Genomic DNA, 17575 nt, shown 5'->3' on the forward strand with positions numbered 1-17575 from the left:
TTGTGTTCAAATGACAGTTTTCAGTGACAAGATTGTCGCCAACATATTTTTCAAGTTGCTGTTGGTTCAGAGGGCATTTGTACTTTGTGAGTTTGTCCTCATGTTTAAGTGCTTAGCTTAATTTTTGTCCATGTTTCCTAAATTTTTTTGAATTAGCTTTGCCATAATTTCTTTCTCTGCCCCTTTCTCACCATCAGCTATTAGAGAATAATCTGACGGGGATAGCAGGGATTCATCACAGAGGTGGGGTGCAGAAGCAAGTCTTCAGTGATCTGAACAGCGTAGCTGCAGTACTGGTTTGAAACACTCGGGGATTGTCAGTGCTCTAGCCAGCCATACTGAGTGTCAGTATTGATGGGCTTGTTTGCTTTTTTTAAGGTTGTCTGAGATAAGACTACTTAATGGTGTTTGCTGTTGTGCAAAACTATGGGTTTGGGTCTCTAAAAAATGCAATGTATAATATGTTACTTCTTTATTGAAAAGGTTTGTGAACCTTATTGTACGGCTTTTTTAACCCTTACAAGACTATCAGAATCCTTCAGTTAGCATCACTGTAGCTTCCAAAGGCAGTAATACCTAAATCTGTGTACCTAGTGCTGTACAGAAGTGTGTTGAGGCATAGTCCCTGCTCATCAGTTTTACTCCCAACACATGCTGAGCAGGATGTCATCTCAGTTCCACCATTCCCCCATGGAATAGTTTGTACAAAGTAGCGATGTATGCTTCAGCACATGCTGTTAACTGATGGGACAACTGATCAGAGCTACTGATGTAACTTTTGCTAGGCCAGATCATTAGGAGAGATCAGTGGCATTATAGAAGAGTTTGTGTTGGTTTCTACATATAGTTGCCTCTAATCTTTTGCTGTGAAAGGTGGTGTTGGAAGAAGATAGAAAATCATGCACATAGAATTGTATGGGTTATGCCAAATATTATTAATTAGGGGCTGCTTACAGCTCACAGTCAATCCAAGAAACATGGATGTCTTTGTTTTCCTCCTGCAGACTTGTTGGAAGTGAATTGGCACCTTATGTTTCTTTAAGCTCTTCTGTGCAGTGCAACCACACTGAACATGGAAAAAAGTTAATTCGTTTTAGTTAACTCATAATGCAACTGTGCTTTTTTTTTTTTTTGCTTTTTTTCCCCTCTCCTTGAAAATAACCTTGGTGAAAACCTTCTCTTTGCAAAGAGTTCCTTTTCCTTAGATCTGTGCAAAATCTTTCCAGCTTGGTATTTACTCCTAGTACTACATCGAATTTCTCTAAAGTCATTTTGTTCATCTCATTAATAAACTCAGCTATCATCCCTGTATGGATGACCTTCAAGTCTCTTCCAGGCTTGCTGCCCTCTAAACTAACTAAACCTCCGTGTGTGCTTGTGACTTCTCTTTGTGGATGTCTGACCTTTAGCTGAGGCTACTATTGCACAGGAAAACTCTCTGTGCTCTTGCTTGTAGACAGCATTGTCATGAGGTCTTTGGTTCAGGCCCATAATCTAGCCCTGGTTTTAGACATAGCACACACTCTTCTAACAGACTGTAGATTTCTCCCACATAGTAAGTGGTGTCTTAACTGTTAATCAGCAATTAAGTGTTTGTTATTTGTGTTGATAAATTACGTGACTACATCTCTGTATCATGTGGTAACAACTTTTCTTAACAGATGTGCTAAGAACGATCCTGCTCTGTTGATTTGGATTCAGAAGCCTATACCAGAGTGCTTTCCTGGACTCCTCTTTTGACTGTCTGGTCTTTTTGCATCTTGTATTTTATGGCTGTAAAACCAACAGGTTTTATTTACCTTTAATCTCATGTTGGGATTTAACTGTGAAGGATATTATCTGCCTTTTGTTAATGAGATTGTCAGTGCTATTTAGGAAGTGGCATCATGGGCAGTTAAACAATTTCGTTCATTCTCCTGTGATGCTCCTCATGCTTGGAGAAGTTCTGTGTGTGCACCCTTACAAGCAAGCCAGTTGCAACCTGTTAATGCAAAAGAAGCTGGCTTTAGGAAATAAAGCCTACTGAAAACAAACCAAACCACCACCTTTCCTGTCACCCTGGGACTCAAACACACCATCCTTAGAACAAGAACTAATTGTAACCATTGTTTATGGTGGTGCTGTTTCCTTGTATTCTCATTTTTGTCTCTCTCCATCTGTTGCCCCCTGTGTTTAGATTGTTTGCTCTTTGAACAGTTGTACTCGGTGTTTGCACAGTGGCTAGCATGATGTGGTCTACAGCTTTGGCTCCTGGGAGTCTGTGATAACAGTTGTGATCTATGGGTGTGGTATTGGTGCCTTTTTTGCTTTTTTTTTTTGTGTATGTGGAAAGGGGAAGAAGACCTAGTGTTGTGTTATACTTGAAATAAAGTCATCATTTTGTTTGAGCAACAATTGATCATTAATATACCAATCTATAAATGTTTAAGAATTTTTATTAAGCTGGCAGAATTTACCAGACATGTTTTGAATTTATAGCTAGTGTTTGCATGTGTGCATGTTTGGGGTTTTGTTTATTATAATAATTAGTAGTAGTAGTTGTAGCAGTAGTTTTCTTGTGAGGGTGGTTGTTTTTTGAAAAAAAATGTTCATTTAGGAAATTGTTTTGTTCTGGTAGGTGATGCCTCATTAAAGAAGCCAAGTAATATCTAGAGAGGCCAGGTAAGAAGTCCTTTGTAATCCATGTAATAAAAAAAAAAAATCACAATTTAGAAATGGCGGAAAACGGAGAGCGCAGCAAAGGTGATTTGCTTTTTACCAGAAGCAAAAATTGGATATTTGCCATTGTCACTGTGTTTGACAATCGTTTTTTATACTTCTATCCAAAGAATTAACAAATAGAAGTACAGAGATGGTCTGAGTAAAACTGTGTATAGTACAGTAATGGTCTGAACTAAATTCAGCTTTTTTAGTAATTTAAAAGAGCCATAAAGTTTGGAGAAGATACACAAGAATTACTTAAGCAGTGGAAAACATGTTTTCTATTAACAGACTTCATAAACTCAGTCTATTCCTCAGTTAAAAGAGATTAGATTAGGGTGTGACTTAATCCTGATCTAGGAGAGACTGTGCGTCCAATAACATATTAGATAATTGGGTGTTCTTCCTCCATCTCCCTTTCCATCCCCAGTGTTAAAGGCTGAATTTCTGAGTGTCAGTTATTGCCTAAGCAGTACAAAATCAAACAGGGAACAGTGTGTAGCCTTTCAGCAGGTACAATAACTAGGAGTTGGAATAATTTACTGTGGCATCACTTTCTCCTTTTTAGGCAAAAGTTCATGGAGGATTTGAAAAGCTCCCCCGCTAGGAAAGCTAATAGAATTTTTTTTAAGGCTCAGAATATACTTCAAGTTGCAGACTTGGTCTCAAAAGACAAAATACTGGCTTAAAACAAATACTACCTTGTATATTTTTCATGGGTTTAAATTTAAGGTATATATCCTTGGTTGTATGACCATTTAAACCAGACTAACTTGGGTTTGTCATTGTCCTTTCCTGTTTGTATCAACACGAGCCTTTTCTGGCATTTTTGATTGTTTTATGTTTTTAATTTTGGGAGTCAATTTAGGTCCATGAATCATCACAATGAAATTTGGGGGTGCGGAGCTATGTAGGTGTAGAGTATTTGCTCTTGGTTTTTTCTGTTTCAGCTTTCTACCATGTTAGCTCCCATGACGGACTGGCTGTTAGAATCCTTAAACAGCTAGGGAGAAAGGAAGAAAGGAACAGGAATTCAAAACCACAGTAGGCCTGTCCAAGACTGAATGTGGTTTGTAGTTGTGGAACTGTGGTCTTAGCAAATACAATATGCATCTTATTTAAAAATAAGACTACCTTTTACATTTTAAAAACAGTTTGGTAACCTGGAGTCTTGATTGCATAATGTAACTTGCAGCCAGCCAGCCAGTGCAGCTGTGAAAACCTATCATACTTGCCTTGCTGACCGTATCTATTCTTGCCTTGGATCCCGTTTCCTGTCAACCTTACCTCATATAGAACTTGAACTATTTTGTGGCTGTTTTTATTTTCTCCCACTTCCCTTTCTATCTCATTTTGTTTGTGGTGATAAGTTTTTCTTTCCTTTGTTATGCTGTAGCTTCATTGTCTGTTTACTTGGTCGTAGTCTACATGGGCTTCCCTCCTGCATATAGCAATAACATTACTTACTCTTTTGAATTCAGTTTTCTTTGTTCTGAATTACTAGATATATTGAGTACTAATCACTGCAAATGAATTGTGTTGAAGAAGCTTGTCCATACCAGGCCCAAAATACTAGATTTTTAGCCAATACTTGATTATTTCTCAGGGATGAAAAATCTGGTTGAGGCTATTAGCTGATGTTAGGTAGTTCTGCTAAAGGCAAAGAAAATGGTTTGTCTGCAAACTTGTTCATTTACAAACTATGGCATGACAGTTTTTCCTCTTTCTAAGCATATGCAAAATTAAAGTATTTTAGAAGCATTAGTCAAAAAGATTTGTGTAATCAGGCGCTGAGAAATGGTGTGCCATTAGGCATGGTGGATACCAGTTATCCAGGCAGAGCTACTTGTTCATGGGTTACACATATATGAGTGTAGACTGAATGCTAGTTAAAGATAAAAATTTTAAAAACCCAACCAATTAAGAAGAAGCACTAATGAAGAATAATGTTAAAAGTCCATGTTGACAGTTAAAAAGTGTCTTTGTTTCCAGAATGTTTGGGAATAGTACAATCTGGGCTGATAGAAGACAACTTTGGCTAGTCCTAGTGAACAGCAAGTTAAATATGAATAGTGCACCCTAGCAGAATGAATGTAAACAGCATACTGGACGGAATTAAGCAAGACTGCAGCCAGCAGTTTAAGGGGAGGTGTTCTTCCCCACTGTTTGATATTGAGAGAACACATCTACAATGTTCGGTCTGGTTTTGGTTAGACTCCATCCTAATGAAGATATGGATATTCTGGAGTAAGTGCAGTGTAAGGCCATCAGCTTGGAGGGTTGGAACACATAGCAAAGAAGGAAAAGCTGAGAGAGAGGGGTGTGTTCAGTCTAAAGAGAAGGCTGAAGGGACAGGTTACTGCTGTTTTCAGCTAATTAGTGAGAAAATACGGAGAAGACAAGGCCAAGCTCTTCTCAGAGATGCCTATTGATAGAATGGCAGGTAATGGGCATAAGTAGCAACAAGGGAAAAAATTGTGAATAGCTAAGATAATCAAACACTGGAACATTCTTGCTCTTGAGAGTTCTATTCTTTCCTGTCTCTAGTTGTTCGTTCACATTTGCTTGGTTTATATATGATTGGCTGTACACCCAATTTCTTCAACTTGACAAATTTGAACAATTGTGTGCTATTTGTGTATGCTGGGTTTTCTTGAAATGCCAGAAAAACGTAGAGCCTTCATAGATTTGAATTCGCAATTAATCTTCATTGCTCCCTGTGGAGCAAGAGTAAGGCATGTTTTTGAAATGTGTGCTGTGACCCACTGACACCAATGGCCTGTGTTCTATTGACCAGGCCTGACATCTAAATTAATTTACTGTTCCCGGGTCTGTGTCTGATCTAGCCATTCAGTATTTGTTCTTCCTATTAAGTGTTACATTTTTTAAAGTTATGATCCATCAAATGACAATTTTACCTCTTTGCATGCTGTAGTAATGCCACTTTCTATTTATTTCTCAGGATTTTACTTGTCCTTTTCCTGTTTTCATATCTTTAGCACAGTGTTTCTCTGCTGTTTCTGTACTCCTTTCCACTTAGCCATCTTTCTAGTCTGTTGCTGTGGTCTAGCGTTGCCTATTTTCTGGAAATAGATAGACATTTGGCTGTAAGTAATAGATAAGCATTTACTGTGGGTCCTTTGTTTCTTTGTCTTGTTTCACCTTTCTATTCCATTTATAATAAAGGACATCCTTAAGCAGCATCTTGCTGCTTGAGTAGTAGAGAGATAAAATTTACTGTCCTACTGCATTACACATAATGGCTTTTAAGGCTAGAAATGGTGCTATGTTCTTGCTTGACTCCGTATCTTTCCAAGATTAAACAGCCATGAAATACATTAAAAGTGATACATGTCAGTATGGCTGCCCTAAAACAGCGTTGGTCAACATTATGATTTTGATTTGCCATGAATTCCTGTGCCACGTTCTGCTCATTCTTTGATGAGTAATCTTGAGAATTTACTGGTGCTTGGTTTGGATACCCCTTCATAGAATTAAGTTTGAGGTGAGTCTGAATTTTGATCTGTTCATGCATGCAAGGAAGCATTTCTTAACATTCATTGAGTAGGAAGACTGAAGGAAGAGGCTGTGTTAAGTAAAATTATTCAAATATTCCTGGAAGCATCAGCTGGAAAACAGATGTCAGGATTCACATGTAACAGTTGTGGCTGCAGTTCAGTTAAGATGCTCAGAAGATAGCAAAGTTTGCATGGTTTTGGTAAGCTTTAGTTGTGTGTATATAGTTACTCTTTTGAATAAAACCAAAATTTTCTGACTTGCTTTGAAATATTTCACTAAGTAGATCTTGCCCTTTTACTGTTCTTAGTTGCCGTCTCTGCTGGATTACAGATCTTTGCATACGCTTTTTTTGTTGAATTCTATGAAATCTGCGTGACAAACGCATTTTGAGTGTTACATAATGACTTTTAGTAAGCTAATTTCTTCAATCCATACAACTTCTTTCAAAATGAGGGGAAATAATTAAATTTGAAGCAGCTCCAAACCTACTGGAAAATAAATTCTAGAGTAGTGTCTCAAGACTGAAGTAATGAGATATACCAGGCTTTTGTAGTGATGGTACTCAGGCAAATAGAGAAATTAGATTTGTGAACCTAAACTTAGTATCCTTTTCCTGAAAGCTCTTACCTGTGTTCTGAAACACCAGCAATATAAATACATTGATGGGTTTGTGTTAAATGTTATTCAGACTCTTTAATAAGCCCGTATAGTAATTTAAGACCCTTGTTTTACTTTGGTGTTGTGAATACTTGCACCTGAGTTAGCCCAAAATATGCAAGTATTCCTACTGAACTTATTAGCGTGATTTGTATGTGAAACTGGCAGATGAAATAGTTGAGTCATTGTGGCATTAATGTAGTATCTGAGGCTTCCTTAAAGCCTTGCTCGTTTCAGATACACTACTCAGTGTGACCAGTAGATATACATGTTGTAAAACTCAGTCTGACCTGTTACAATATTCAGCCTGTCACTGCTTGCTGTGTTGTCAGTTAGCACATTCATGTTGAAGTGTTTTATATGGTAGTTGCTGTCAGGGTAGAGCATTTCCGTCTATGGCCATCAGCTTGTCGTGACTGTCCTGTCTGCTAGAAGGATCTCTGTGCTGAAGTTCAGAGCTGTGGCACCAACCTTGATCTCTTCAGGCATAGCTGTAGTATTCTTGCACAGAAATTTTTGGTTTGGGGTACTGATCTGGCTGGAAAGGATTCCAGCAGGAAAGTCTCTTTTGTCTGGCTATGTGTGTGGTTGCAGAAACAGCTGGGCTGCATAATAGCATAGCAATGAGACTCTGGACCTGGTAACTAGGCAGACCTTCAAAAGTGCTAAAACTTCTGTTAGAGATGTAAAAGTTAACAGTAAATCAGAGCTACCATATGTCCAAGGCATATCTGAACGTAAAAATGCTAAGGCTGATGACTAGATACACCCCTCAGGAAAGGAGGAAAGAAACCACAAACCAAAACAGCTTATGTGGTCGCCTGTGTTAAGAGTTTTATATCTAGTGACCCAGAAAGGCCCTGCAACTGCTTTTTCTCTAACATGGAGTTCTATTCACATAGGTAGGAGTCTCTCCATACACAGTATCAATCATTCAGTATGCCCAAATTGAGACTGGAGTAGTAGCTTAAAGCTGGCTTAAATTGCAGTGCTTTAAAAATGCTGGGCTACTTGTGTTTTTCTAGCACTTTTCAGTTCTTATATGTGGGTATAGTTGGGTTACTAGTTTGCTTCAATTCCAGTGAAAAGTGCTACTTTTTAGGTGATTTTAATTGGAGTGGTGTGCTTTGGTTTTGGGGTGAACTGTGGCATACATTCAACCAGTCACTAGGTTCATGGATTCATACCCCAAGAAGGCTGTGGTATGTAGGTTGCATCTGGTTGTGTAGGGAATGAGTGTTCCTGAGCTGTAGCAAGACATTAAGCTGGAGAGCTTCTTGATAGCTGCTTTGCAGATAGTCTTTATTGAGCTTGTAATCATCAGAGTTAGGAGAAGTCAAGTGATAACAAGTGATTTTCTTTAATAAGGATAGGAACTTTAGAAAGCAGCTGAATTAAAGAAATAAATGATGTTATGGTCAAATGAATGTCAGGGTCAGGAACTGATCATTAGAACTGGATGGCCTCACAGAACATTGGGACATGTTCAGATAGTCTCTAACCTTTTACCAAAATGCTGACACCCATCCCCCAGCTCCAGTCAGCCTGAGAGCCATAGGCTGAAATCCAGATTTTGGATAAATGGGTTGAGCTTCCATGAGGCTAGTGGTATTTCTTTTGTATGCAAGAAGATAATTATTCCTCTACTAGGTTAGAGTAATTGCTGTACTAGGCAAATAGACAATTGGGTAACCTGTTTGCAACCAGGATGTCTAGGAATAGAAGCTTTTCAGTTATAGCCTGATTTTTCTGCGGGTGTATTCTGGTTTTCAGCTGGCTGGCTAAGAATTTTGTAGAGTTGCCTTTGGTCCACTGTGTTTAAGTCATCAATGCATTTATTTCATTAAATTGTTACGTGTATTCTTTCCCCCCCCGTTCATTACCTTGCATTTATCACTAGTGATTTTGCCTACCACACTGCTTTACAATCAGTTTCTGTTTTCAGCTGCTGTGAACAGATTTGTATGATTAGCAAGCACTCATTTCGGGAGTCACTCTCTTTGGCTGACTTATATATGTTGATATGTTGGAACCCCTCTGGCAACTTGTCCTTATTGTGATAACAACAAACAACATGTGATATTTTTCTCTTTAAATAATTACAAATCCTTCAGAGAACCTTTTCTCAAAATCTTTATTATAGATAGTTTCCACAGCAGTCTTCAGTGAGTACAGTGTTTGAATGCCTTTTGGAAAAGTTAAGTGGGATATAGCAGTTTAATCAGGGTTGCTCAAAAAGTATGTGAACCCTTCAAAAGATTTCAGCAGTAGTCCTGAGAGACATTACCTTTTATTTGCAAAATCCATGTTACTCCCCTCCCCCCCCCTTTTTTTGTGTATATTTATTCAGCTGTAGTTTCTGTCAATTTATTTAGTAATAGAGATAGGACTGTAGTCTGAGTAATTGTTCTCACCTTTTGCTTAAGTAATTGGTTGCAAATACTGAAATAAAAAATGGCTTCAGAAATCTTAAGTGACTGCCACATGGCCCTAGTGATTTGTTCTAAAATCCTCTTGTGTTAGCACTTCGATGCAACATTTTTCCTCTGACCTGACCCCTAGAAAGAGAGCTTAGATGTGATTTTTCCCTGATCTTTTCCTTACTGAACATCAGTGCAAAGAATTTATTCTGTGTTTTCCAGTTCAGGCTTCTTGGATATTCTTTTACTTCTGGAAAATTTTACCGATTGTAAAATTGACAAGAACTAGGATTTTAGACAAACTGTTACTCTGACATAGGTCAGTAGCCTGTTTCTAACCAAAAAGTGTATGAGATGTGTGTGAAACATTCCCCCAGTACAATTCCAGCACCTTTGTAGGTCAGAGACTTCCTGATAGTAGTAGTTATGGGGTTTTTGGAGTCTTTTTGGACTGATTGTATGCATAATATGGTGAGTTTTCAAAATGCTTTCATGCTTTCAAGCTTTTTGTTCTAACTGCTCTATTTCTGTTCCTCCCACTGAGGTTGTTCTTTCTGAAGCCAGATGTTGAAGTAATGAGGTATTTTTAATTTTTTTTTATTCCCCGTGGAATTTAAATATGCTTTTCTGGAGTGCTATCTGGATAATTGCATCTTGAACTATGTTGCATGGCTCAGAGTTAGACTAGGATTTGCTTTTTCTTCAGAGAGTTCTCTAGATAGTTGAAGTTGGCTCTGTTGTAAAAATTTGGCCCATCATTCACTGGTGGGTTGGTTTTGCTTTTTAACCCCCTAGTTTGCACAACAGTAGTTGAAATCTTCAGTTACTACTTTGCAGTCTCATTTCCATTATCTCACCCATGGTGTCACTTGAGTGGAAGTGATTGATGGTCTACCATTAATAGGCTGTTTCTTCTGCTTGGGATGTGGAATTTAAATGTAGCCCTGTACCTGTTGAGGTAAATAATTTAGTTATGATACTGTGCTTTCCTAGCAGAAAGTGGTTTTCTTTCGCTGAGGCAAATAAACCCCTTTCTTCTTGTTCCTGTATTTGTGTCTTAGGATACTGTCTCCTAAATTTTGTTTGTCTGTTCACATTTGAAGATGTCTCAGTTATGTATTATCTCCAAAGTAGTCTTTCAAGTTTTTTTCTTTTTATTTTTTGGCTTACAGCTTTTATATGGAAGCAGTTGTACATGCTGGTCCTACTTTGGATGTCTATTTCCAATGCCCTGTTTTGGTGGAACTGTAGTTTTAGCCAGATTTCAGTGACTCCTTTTGATTTTTGTGCTTTTGCTCCAAGTGTACATAACTGTGACCTTCTGTCACCTTCATTCCACATGTTATTAATGGCACTTGGTAAAAGCATTTGAATTCCAGTTTCTGCTTTTGTTAAAGTGGAGTTGAATTTTTTTTTTTTTGTTTGAGGTAGTCATATACATCACCTGGATTTCTGCAATTCATGAATTTAACTCTCTTACCGTTCGTCAGTGGAGTTGACCTACAAGTATTACTTAGGTGTCTTAAGAGCTGTGGTAGTTGTCATCATTCTAAAGAAGTGCTTGCATTTTGCCTTTTATTTCTTCCAGCAATTAAGCCTTGAACATAGCAATGGATCGTAATTTATTTCAGCGTGAAGACTTTTAATAGGTGAGTGATGTAGCTTAAATTAAGAGGGACAGACAAAGCCTGATTCAGGAAGGGCTGTTGAATATTGGTAGTGCTTCTGTTTCTGTCCATCTGAAATTTTGGTGTGTGCGTACCACTACAAAGCCTTGGGCTTATTCTGCAGCAGTATTGAAAATGCATTTTCTGCAGACTAGGTCTCACTAGTTTGTGGGTTGGTTTTTTTGTTGTTGGTTGGGATTGTTTGTGGTTTTTGTGGGATTTGTTTGGCAGGGGAGGGATTGGTTGGTCGGTTGGTTTGGTTGTTGTTGGGTTGGGGGTTTGTGTTGTTGGTTGGTTGGGGGTTTTTTTGTTTCAGTTTTGCTTTTCCCCCCAAATCTCAGCAATTCATCCAGTGATCAGTCTAATCAGTCTCACAGGTTTCTAACAATTGTATTTCTATTGTAAAGCATCTTTTGCTGTTGCCAATTTTGAGGTGTGAGTTTTCTCCTAGTTTTCCATTCTAAACCTATTTTTTTCACTCTAAGTCACTCTTTTTGGGTAGTTTTTAATTTAGAAATACTGACTGTGACATTGCTTACGTTGTCTTTGTGTTTCTCCTTGCTGCTCCTACTTTTAGAAAACAAGCTACCTCATTTTGCACATTTTATGGGTGATTTTGTTTTCTAGTTTTATGGAGGTAGGAGCTATTGCAGGGAAGTATATGCAGATTTTGCTTATGACTTTGATGCCCTTGGTTTTAACTTCTGTATTTTTCAAACCCTGTACTGCCCAGTGTGTAACTTTAAAGTTCATGTGACCTGTTAGCTGCTGTTCTCTCATGCTGGTTAGACGTAACAACCCTCTCTAGGTTTGCTCTCCAAGGACACCTAGATTGTCCCAGGCCCCAAAATGTGTAAACTAAAAGCCCTTGAAGAGGGGGGGCAAACCTGGGGTAATTACATCATTAACTAAGGCTATAATTGGAGAATTAACCCTGATATGCAAATGGACCAAACTTCTAAAAGTGTGACGAACCCATGACCCAGTGTCCGTCTTGGGTGTGGCCTTTTGACTGCCCAGGGTGTACCTTTGAAGGCCCTTAAAATAAAAACCTCCTTTTATTCTCTTATTCTTGTGTAGTCTCTGTTTTCAGGTGGCCACTTCAAGGCATTGGTTTTTCCGCAAAACCTAAGGCATCAACTTTGCACTGGTAGTTAAACATAAATTCTAATTTTTTTAATACTTAACGGTACAGTTCAATAAAACCTCAGAGCTTTGTGGAATAAGTAAATATATTTAGGCAAAAAGATACAAGTTTTGAGTCTTAACTTTGCTACATATTATGTGCATGTACTATAATACAGCCCAAGTCTGTCTCTCTACTAAGGATTTGTGAAAATAGGAATAGTAAAGGTTTTGAGTCAGGCCTGGCGTGTAGTCTTGGCATAGTCTCATTTTTTCTCTGCTCACATCTGTTCAAGTATATTTAAAACTTTATTAAAAGCTTTATGTGCTTGTGATGCTTTTTTCCTTGTAGAGAAAGAAAATATATAGAATAAAACTGTGAAACTTTAAAAAATGACTTAATTCTTTTCAGCAGAAGCTGAGATGCAGAAAAATCTAACTAAATTATTCAGCCCTAGAGGAAAAAGTAAAATAGATGAAAGAGAATACTGGATTAAATTAATCGTCAGTGTAACTGACTGATTTCCAGGGAGGTACAAGCCAACTGCATTGATAATACAAGTTTTTTTTGTAAGAAAACCTTTTTCATTCCAATTCAGTGTTACCTTTATTGCGGTTCAAATGCTATTACATAATGGCATTTGGCTGTAAGGCTAACATAGGAAGGAATTAAAAGGTGGTCGCCTCTCCTAGGATTAATCTGGTTCACAGCTTTACTGTTTGGTCCTTGTCCTGCCTCCCCAGGCCCTGCTCAGTTAATGGGCAACAGGGCTTGAATAGTGTAAATGTGTAGAAGAATATTGGAGCTTTATTCCTCTGGACATCTTTACTGTCTGGGGATTTTAAGGCTGTCCTCAAACAGTAGATTACTACACAAGTTGATGCTCTCTTGCTCTCTCTTTTAAAAATGCTGCCAAGTCTGGAAAACCTAATGACTGTTATAAAACCTGAAGAATAAATAGAGGCTTGAACTTTAAACATTTTCAGTCTCTTGTGAGTGATCACATGTGTTAATACAGGCTATGGATACCTGAATCTGCACTAAGTATCACTGCAGTGCATATATACAAGTTGAAAATTATTAGCAGTGTAAGGCTTATATTGCATTGTAGGCCTGATTTTATGTTCTTCAGTTTTCCTTTTATATTTTAATTTTAGCATAGTGTATTCTGCTACAGGCAACAAGGAGGTTGACCCAATAGAAAAGAAGGAAATGTAGCTGCTAAGATTTTTTTCTCCATTTCTTAGTTTACTTGAATCATTTATTTCCTTAATATTCTATTACACATATACTACTTAATTCTAATGTTTGATTACTCAATTGCAGTTAGGTGTGTCTGTCTCTTACCAAACATGGCATATTTTTCCCCTCTATAAAGCCTTCTGGAAATGTGATGTGACAGAGTAGAAGATCTCAAACAGTACTGTTGCTGCTCACATGCTCTCTTACTGTAGGATCACAGTGCTGAAAGTCAGGTTTGAACTTAAACTGTAAATTTAGTAGGAAGTCAGTTTAAGGAACATAGCTGGCAGATGATGCTTGAGATGAGGAAATCGTTTTAGATAGCTAATGTTTGTTTTAACCCTGTTTCAGACCACACTACTTTTGTGAAGGGCAGCAAGTTGGTACAAGAGCAGTTTCCCCACAGGAAAGAAAATAAAAGTTCTTGGAGCAACTTATTAAGGTAAACAGATTGCAGTGGATTTCTGGATGGGTAAGTATAGATGAGCAGGATATTTCTACTTCATGTATTTACCTTCCTATATAAAGATTTTATAAAAAACCACAGAAAGCTACTTCTAACCTTGCACAAAAACTAAGTGATGTCACACATCAGCATATACTCCAAGACATACCCAAATTATAATTATGTCTGTATTTTTCTTGTAGTATTATAGCAAGATCAGTTTAACTTACTGATCTTTAGTAAAGATGGTTTTTAGAGCAATCTTAGGTCCTTTAGCTTTGATTATATCCAGGTTGACTTTTATCATTTTTAATTCATGGTTGAATTGACAATTACGAAGAACAGATTCCCCAAACTGAACAATTATGAAAAGCAAACAGATCTCCCCAGGCAAAGTAGCTGTTGGGAAGTAGTCTGAATAAACACTGCTTGCTCTTAAAAAGAGAAGAGACAAAGTTACTGGAAGTTGTAGGAGCATGAGGTAATAAGTCAGGACTTCAAATGAGCTGCCAGTCTGTAGTGGCTACAAATGAGGGGTTGCTGTCCACTTTGAGCTGCTCAGTAATATATCTGTTCCTGTCATGTGCAAGGGTTGCCTATATATCTCTTCCTTACTCCTTTGTTCCAATCATTTTGTGGCTACCTAAGAAGCTTAGGCAGCATGGGGTTGGGGGAAAATCAGTTGAATTTCGAAGTTGTTAACATTCTTAATAGGACCGAAATTTAACAGGAATTCAGTTTTTCTTTCTGTATGCCTAGCTCTTGATCTTGCTTTGCAGTCTAGCAAAAGCAGTGTTAGAAGATCATGGCGTGCATATGTGGGGTGGGAAAGGGACTGAGAGATCAGGATCATGTAATAAATAGCACTGAAAATTCTATTTCCTGTGTATGTATGTATTGATAAAACATTGTGATGTGTAGTGACTGTATTTTTCTGCTAGTACAGAATTAGAAAGTTAATGGATGTTAAGATATTCAAAGAAGAGCATAGAAAAACTTTTATCTTTTCTTTATGTTATCTCAGGAAGAAAATAAAATAAAAGCTGGAACTATTAATTCTGTAGTTATTGTTAAGAACTGTTAATGGAAAGTTTTATCTTACTCTGAAGTTGGATGTGGTTTTTTCTTGCTTTATGTTTTTCTTCAAACAGCAGATCTGGAATGGACACGAGTCCTCTGGGAGGATTAGACTTGTCTCAACATACTCCTAGTCTGCTAGGGAATACCACCATGGCAGCAGGTCTTGCAAATGTAGGAAATACATTTGGAGGGCCACCGAGTTCTTTAGTTCTAGACCTAATAAATTCAAAACTCGCCTATAGAAGATGATGATGATGTAGTTTTTTATTGAACCTATACAAACCTCCGCAAAATTCTGCATCACTGGTAGCAGACCAAAGGAACACTGCGTTTTAAGTCATCAAAAAATGAAGAACTTAAAGGAAATGATTGCAAAATGCTTCCTTCTCCAAAAGACTTAAATTCTCAAAAGGGGAGTATAAGTGAAACTATTATTATTGATGATGAAGAAGACATTGAAACAAGTCAAGGACAAGAGAAGAATACTTCCAGTTTTAATGAACGAAGGCTTCCAGAGTGTAAAAATAGAACCAACGAAATGGAATTCTCAGCTTCCAGTTTTTCAAGAAGTAAGGTAAATTCAGGAATAGGTAATAGTGGTATAACCACAGAACCAGACTCTGAAATTCAGATTGCTAATGTTACTACATTAGAAACAGGTGCTATGAGCTCTGTCAGTGACGGTCATTTAGAAAATGATGCTGATGGGTGTGACATGAACCTAATGATTACACATGTAACGTCACTGCAGAATGCCAGCTTGGGAGATGTATCTAACGGACTGCAGTCAAATAATTTTGGTGTTAATTTGCAAACATACACCCCATCTTTGACTTCACAGACCAAGACTGGTGTAGGACCTTTCAATCCTGGTAGAATGAATGCGGCTGGAGATGTATTTCAAAATGGAGAATCGGTAACCCATCATAATCCTGGTAAGTTGCCATTTTGAATGTTTCCTTTAAGGCTGAAAAGAAATAGTAAAATACTAGATTATAGAGTTTTAGATTTACGTATGTTTCGCAGTGGCACTGCTTAGTCTTTTAGCTTAATATGTATGAAAGATCTTGGTTCCCTTCATGCCTATCACTACCTTATCTGTGACTAGTTAGTTATCTGTAACTAGAACAAAATATGCTCAGTGACATAATACATTAGGAAACATGTCTTCACCAAAAGGATTATTAAGTATTGGAACAGGCTGCCCAAGAAAGTGGTCTCCAACCCTGGAGATGTTTAAAAGGAGTGTAAATGTGTCATTCAGGGACATGGTTTAGAGGGAGTACTGGGTTAATGGTTGGATTTGATGATCCTGAGCGTCTTTCCCAACCTAAATGATTCAGTGATTATATATGTGGTTTGGAAGATTTCTTCTGGATCAGTGTTAGCCTGTTCTCCTTCACTAAGTACCTCCACTCTGTACGAAGCAGTAGGTGCATAACAGGAAAACTTCTGTCCAGTATGTTAATTTAGAGCCTAATGTCCCCAGTAAGCGTTGGAGTACATATGATAGAATGGTTTGGATTGGAAGGGACATTTAAAGATCACATAATCCAACCACCCTGCCATGGCAGGGACATCTTTCACTGGATGAGGTTGCTGAAATCCCTACCCAGCCTGACCTGGAACATTCTTGTGGTTGGGGCATCCATAGCTTCTCTGGGTAACCTGTTGCCCTGTCTTGCCACATTTATTATAAAAGAATTATTCCTCATGTCCAGTGTAAACCTACCCTCTAATTTAAAGGCATTGTTTCTTGTCCTGTTGTTACAGTAAACAGTCTCACTGCATCTTTTTCAGTAACCCCCCTTTATGTGTTGAAAGGCTGCAATACGGTCTCCCCAGCCTTCTCCAGACTGAACAACTTCCAACTCTCTTTGCTTTTCTTCACAGGAGAGGTGTTCAAGCCTTCTGTCACTTTTTGTAACCCTCTTCTGTGCCTGCTTTAATAGGCCCATTTCTGTCTTGTACAGGGGACCTCAGAGCCAGATGCAATACTCCAGGTGGGGTCTCAGCAGAGCAGAGAAGAGGGACAGAATCACCACATACCAGAATATGATTGACTTTTTGGGTTGTAAGCACATGTTGCTGGCTCATGTCCAATTTTTCATCTACCAGTCCCCCTGCTCCTTCTCCACAGGGCTGCCCTCAATCCTTTCAGCCCCCAGTTTGTACTGATAGTGAGGATTGCCCTGGTTGACCTTGTACTTGGCCTTGTTGAGCTTTGAGTTTCCTATGGGCTCATTCCTCCAGGCTGTCAAGGTCCCTCTGGATGGCATACTATCCCCTCTGGTTTACCAATTGCACCACTCAGTTCATGTTACCAGTAGGCTTGCTGAGGGTCTGCTTAATCTTACTCTGTGTTGTTGAAGAAAATACTAAACAGTATTGGTCCCAGTACAGACCCTTGAGGGACACAGCTCGTTACTGGTTTCCACTTGGACATTGAGCCATGAACTGTAATTCTTGGGATGCAGTCATCCACCCAATTCCTTATCCATCAAATATATATGTCTCCAATTCAGTAGCAAGAGCATTGTGGGGGACCATGTGAAAGGTCTTCGTCCAAGTAGATGAAGTGCATGTAGATACGCTTTGGACTGGAACTTAGATTTTGTTTTGATGGAATCTAGTTTTTGTGCTTCAAAAATGCTCCAGAAAAAGAGCCAACACCTCGTAAATTGAGGATACAGTTTGCAATTGTCCTGATCTGAACCAG

General features: G+C 38.3%; 1 protein-coding gene across 1 annotated transcript in view; it reads left to right on the top strand.

Moving 5' to 3' along the window:
* The window catches only part of ZMYM2 (zinc finger MYM-type containing 2), an 87201-nt gene that overhangs the window by 5483 nt on the left and 64143 nt on the right, over positions 1-17575 (top strand). The window contains 6 exon segments of the mRNA XM_032099359.1: positions 13683-13773; positions 14928-15072; positions 15074-15121; positions 15124-15180; positions 15182-15430; positions 15698-15791. Of these exon segments, the coding sequence (XP_031955250.1) occupies positions 14938-15072; positions 15074-15121; positions 15124-15180; positions 15182-15430; positions 15698-15791 (583 nt within the window). The 5' untranslated portion in view covers positions 13683-13773; positions 14928-14937.

The sequence above is a fragment of the Corvus moneduloides genome, chromosome 2, assembly GCF_009650955.1.
Source record: "Corvus moneduloides isolate bCorMon1 chromosome 2, bCorMon1.pri, whole genome shotgun sequence".
Lineage (NCBI taxonomy): Eukaryota > Metazoa > Chordata > Aves > Passeriformes > Corvidae > Corvus > Corvus moneduloides.